Raw genomic sequence first — 4,172 nt, 5'->3', positions numbered from 1 at the left:
CAAGCGCATAAACCTTTCAAACGAATTTTAAGTCTGTTTCCCAAGCTCTTTTCCTGTTCGCGCTGTTTCCTCCTCATCTACATAGGACCAGCAGTCACTCGGAGTCATCCCCTCACAAGACAAGACATAACCTAAAACAGCAGCCAATTTTTGTATTTTGAAATATACGCGTTGCTCGAAAGTCTTGTTCTATGCCATATCGCCTCATGCTCTGACTTCTGATTTCACTATCGTACTTTTTAACTTGCAGACTAGAAGAAAAAGCTGCTAAGCGGGCTTATTTTATCGTTGTAATGCTATTAATTGGCTAGATGTTCTTTCAATGCTCCTTGCGACCTAAGCTGATGAATTTAGGCGATCAATATCAGCATAACGCGTCTGAATGAGCCAAGAACGCGTCAGTAGATTAAAACAATAATTACCTGCGTATTAGAATCTCTTTGGCCTGCTATGCTCCCTTTAAGTCTCGATAGAGAGGCGCAATCAGACTCTGAGAACAGGGAAGTGTGAAATGCTAATATATCAATCATATCGCTCTGTTAATCATTGCAATCTTGCATGTGGTGTTTGATTGTGATGTAAAAGCTATGTGTGGCTTTTGTTGCTTTCACGTCAAGTAGATGTGGCTGGGGTGCCACTTCAACATTTTCAGAGCACACGTTAGTTGTTGTTGAGGGCGCCACCTCCGGTATTCATACAATCAATGCATCTAGTTATATTTGAATACATGTTTCATAGCACTATTCAGACTCTCGCTGTGATAGAATAGCGCATACCAGCTTGAGGGTGATATAGCCTCTACTGGTGTTAGTAGTCGTCGAACGCAATTGACGATTACTCAATACTTCGTGGACGACTTTTCTATTAGATGCCATGAGATTTTAGAAAAACGTTCAAACTATAGCGAAGCACCTTTATTTGCTTTCGGCACTACATAATTGCCCTTCTATGGTGGCAAAGCAAAATTTGCAGCGATTTCATATCAATGATGTTTGGAGTACTTATGCAATTTATGGGTATAATGAGCAAATATAAGCATGTATGTGTATTAAAAATTGTAAATTTATCCTCTCCCCCCGAAATATTCGAGATATCACCACGCACGTGACGTCACGTGAGACGCGCAGCTGTCGTAGCTCATAATTACGAGGACGGATCTTGCTCAGAGCAGTGTCACTAGATAGTCCGCATGAAATTTAGCGTTACGAGGACGGATCTTGCTCAAAGCAGTGTCACTAGATAGCCCGCATGATATTTAGCTGCCAATAAATTTTGTTTTCTTTCAAACTTCCAAAATGGGCCTTCCACAGGTGATTTTCTGAAATCAGGGAGGGTCCAGAGGGAGACTTAAGAGGCCGTAGGAGACGCCGTAGAGCTGATAATATACCCAGATTCCGTCATGATGTGAAATACGTGCATTCGATAATCCAGCTCAGATCTTGCGCGCTCAAATACAGTATTCACCTCTCAAGAATTTTTTAAAATGGCAGGGTCTACAGGCCGCCCGACCCAAAACCCAAATTTTGGCTTGCAAACCCGGCGTTGACTGCCATAGACTGAGTCTTCGCGACTCCTTCTGCGAATCCAAATCACTCTCACAAAGTTTGGGCCATATCGATGCCCTATGTTCTATGAGGGAGGTGCAATTGCGACCATGCCAAGGTCATTACTGTGGGAAGAGGAGGCATGCAGCGGGTAAATAGAGGACTGGGAATTGAATTATGAGTACTATAATTCCTCAAGTTAGGGAATTGGGGGAGAGAAAATCCGAGTGGTATATAGAGGAAAGGGGAGGGCTATGATGCAGGTGCATACTACCAAGGTTAGTCTAGTGAGTTGGTAGTGCACACTGCTAGCCGTACGGCACTGCTCAAGGCGTGGATGCTGAGCTGTGGCGGTGGTTGGTATATGCCAACTGACTACTGCTGCAGTGGAGGCTAATTGTGCTTGAGTAGAGGCCACCCAGGCCGTTATGAAGGGGCCTGGAGTGGTGATGCCGTGGTCAAGGCGGCTATCCGCCTTGATTGGAGATGAGAGGGGTAGATTGGATGGATGGGCGGTGAGAAGGGCCAAAGAAGAAGGATTGGAAGAATTGATAGATGATAAGAATAGTGAGGAAAGTGAGAATAATGGAAAGGATTGAAAATGGCCTATATTGCAACTTGGATATGCCGCGACAACGCGCGAAACCTAACCTTACGGGCGGCGTATGCTGGCGGGGATAATAGAGGGTTTTAGCCTATTTGTTATGAGGGTGTGTTGAGGAGCTTGAAGGGTTGCGACTTGATGGTCGGTCGGTGACTTGATGGTCGGTGAATTGAGGGGTGCGAGATGCTGGCGGTGTTATACAAGTACTCCTTACTTGATGTGCTGCGCATAAACTTGAAGGGAATTGCTGCAATATGGAACAGATAGTAGCAGCTCCCTATAGAGTGCCCCCATTAGTAAGCCCTAGTAGTATTGAAGGGCGCTAGCTTTGGGGACTCAAAGCTGACAAGTGGCAGCGATAGGCTGACGTGGAGTAAATAAGCGAACATATAAAGCAATAGTATGATACATTGAAAGTCATAGATAGTTTAGAGCACTTTCCTCGGCCACCTCACCCTCTATCTGAATTTATAAAGGAGCTGCGCATCTCGATAATTTCCGCCATGACGGAAATTTGTAAGCACGCGCGCATCATATTATCTAGCCCGATCGCCTAATTATAAGGGCGGATTTAGCCAGACAAGGGGATCCCCTTCATAAACATTCAGAAATTTAAAATCTCCCAAATTACCCATACAAAGAAGGGAGAGACGCCTTCATGGCCATAGGATCTTGAAAGCACCGCATCCCGTCCGATCTGCGAAGTTAACCAAGATGCCGCCTGGTTAGTACCATGGTGGGGGACCACATGGGAATCCCTGGTGCTGTGGTTTGAATGATAATTTTTTTTGTGTGAAATGATTTTTGGTATTATGGAGGGGAGATGGGTTTTTAGAATTTTTAGTATAGCAGTATATACTATGGGATGTGTAATTTGTGTAATTTTGGTAGAGAAGGTAGTACGCTTGAAAATTAATAGGGCGAGGTTGGAAATTAATTGTGAAGTGGGCGGGGACTTGAAATTCTGAAGCGCGCGCTAGTGAGGAGGGGTAAGAATTGTTGCACGCGCAGGACTCATTGAAATGTAACAAAAATGACATTGATGAATAGCCAGAGGGTGGTATATGATATGATGTAATTATCGATTGCATGTTTAAGTGTCGTTATATGGGTAGGGTGTGTAGTGTATATTTGGTACAGCGTAGGGGGTGAGAGGTTATCGGAAGAGATGATGTGTAAATAAAATAAAGGCGAAAGTAAAACACACTCTCAGCAACATATACACCCTCTCAACTTCCCTTCGGACCCCTTCCACACCACGCTATTGACGATATGAGTGGTTTGGAGGGAGGTGGAGACACTTGCCGCGACGATTATTCAAGATTTCGAGGACGAAATTCTTCATGAGGGGGTGGTTTGTATGCATTAGTAGTACTAATGACACGCTGCACTGTTTTTTGGTTTCGGAAATGTAATCCTGCCCCTGCACGGTGGATTTCAAAATTTTCAAAGATGTGTGAAGTTACACTTTCGTAGAAAGTAAAGGTGGGAGGAGGTAGAGGTGCATTATATCTTGCGAATTATCTATTTACATTTTCTTTCAACCCCCCACGCCCCCTGCTATTCGTGTTATGGTGCGGGAGGAGGTGCTTCGCGAGACGCGCAAGGCCCGTAGCACAGAAGTATGAGGACGAATTGCACTCAAAGTGATATCATTCGATAGCGCAAATGAACATTACAAGCCCAGTAATTTTGTTTGCTTTCGGACATCCACATCCAGCTCTACCTGTTTCGCACCTGGCGTTCTGAAGATTTTCAGGGACACGCAGCGGGAGAGGGAGGGGAGGTATGACACTCAAACTCCATCTGTATGTAGATAACATGTGAAACTACCCCCATGCCAACTTTCAAGCTCTCACCACCTCTCCTCATCGCCTCAGAGAATTTTGAAGTGAGGGTCCAGATTTGCGCCCAACCCAAAACCCGAATTTTGGCGTGCAAACCCGGCATTGACTGCCATAATCCCATCTCTCGCGACTCCCACGGCCAACCAATATCACTCTCACAACGTTTGGGCCATTTCA

The 4,172-nt window shown here is 44.9% G+C and overlaps 1 protein-coding gene and 1 non-coding gene across 2 annotated transcripts; both read left to right on the top strand.

Moving 5' to 3' along the window:
* Nucleotides 1-1,881: 1,881 nt before the first annotated feature.
* On the top strand, nt 1,882-2,143 carry J056_003248 (uncharacterized protein; the record flags this gene model as incomplete). The annotated part of the gene is made up of 2 exons (XM_009272225.1): nt 1,882-1,900; nt 1,956-2,143. 2 exons carry the CDS (start codon nt 1,882-1,884, stop codon nt 2,141-2,143), a joined length of 207 nt encoding a protein of 68 aa, XP_009270500.1.
* Nucleotides 2,144-2,806: 663 nt separating this feature from the next.
* J056_004864 lies at nt 2,807-2,920 on the top strand. Its single transcript, XR_657243.1, has one exon. It is a non-coding gene; the product is annotated as a 5S ribosomal RNA (ribosomal RNA).
* The last annotated feature ends 1,252 nt before the right edge of the window (nt 2,921-4,172 follow it).

The sequence above is a fragment of the Wallemia ichthyophaga genome (assembly GCF_000400465.1).
Source record: "Wallemia ichthyophaga EXF-994 unplaced genomic scaffold scaffold38, whole genome shotgun sequence".
Taxonomy (NCBI): Eukaryota; Fungi; Basidiomycota; class Wallemiomycetes; order Wallemiales; family Wallemiaceae; genus Wallemia; species Wallemia ichthyophaga.
This window is presented reverse-complemented; position numbering and strand designations above follow the sequence as displayed.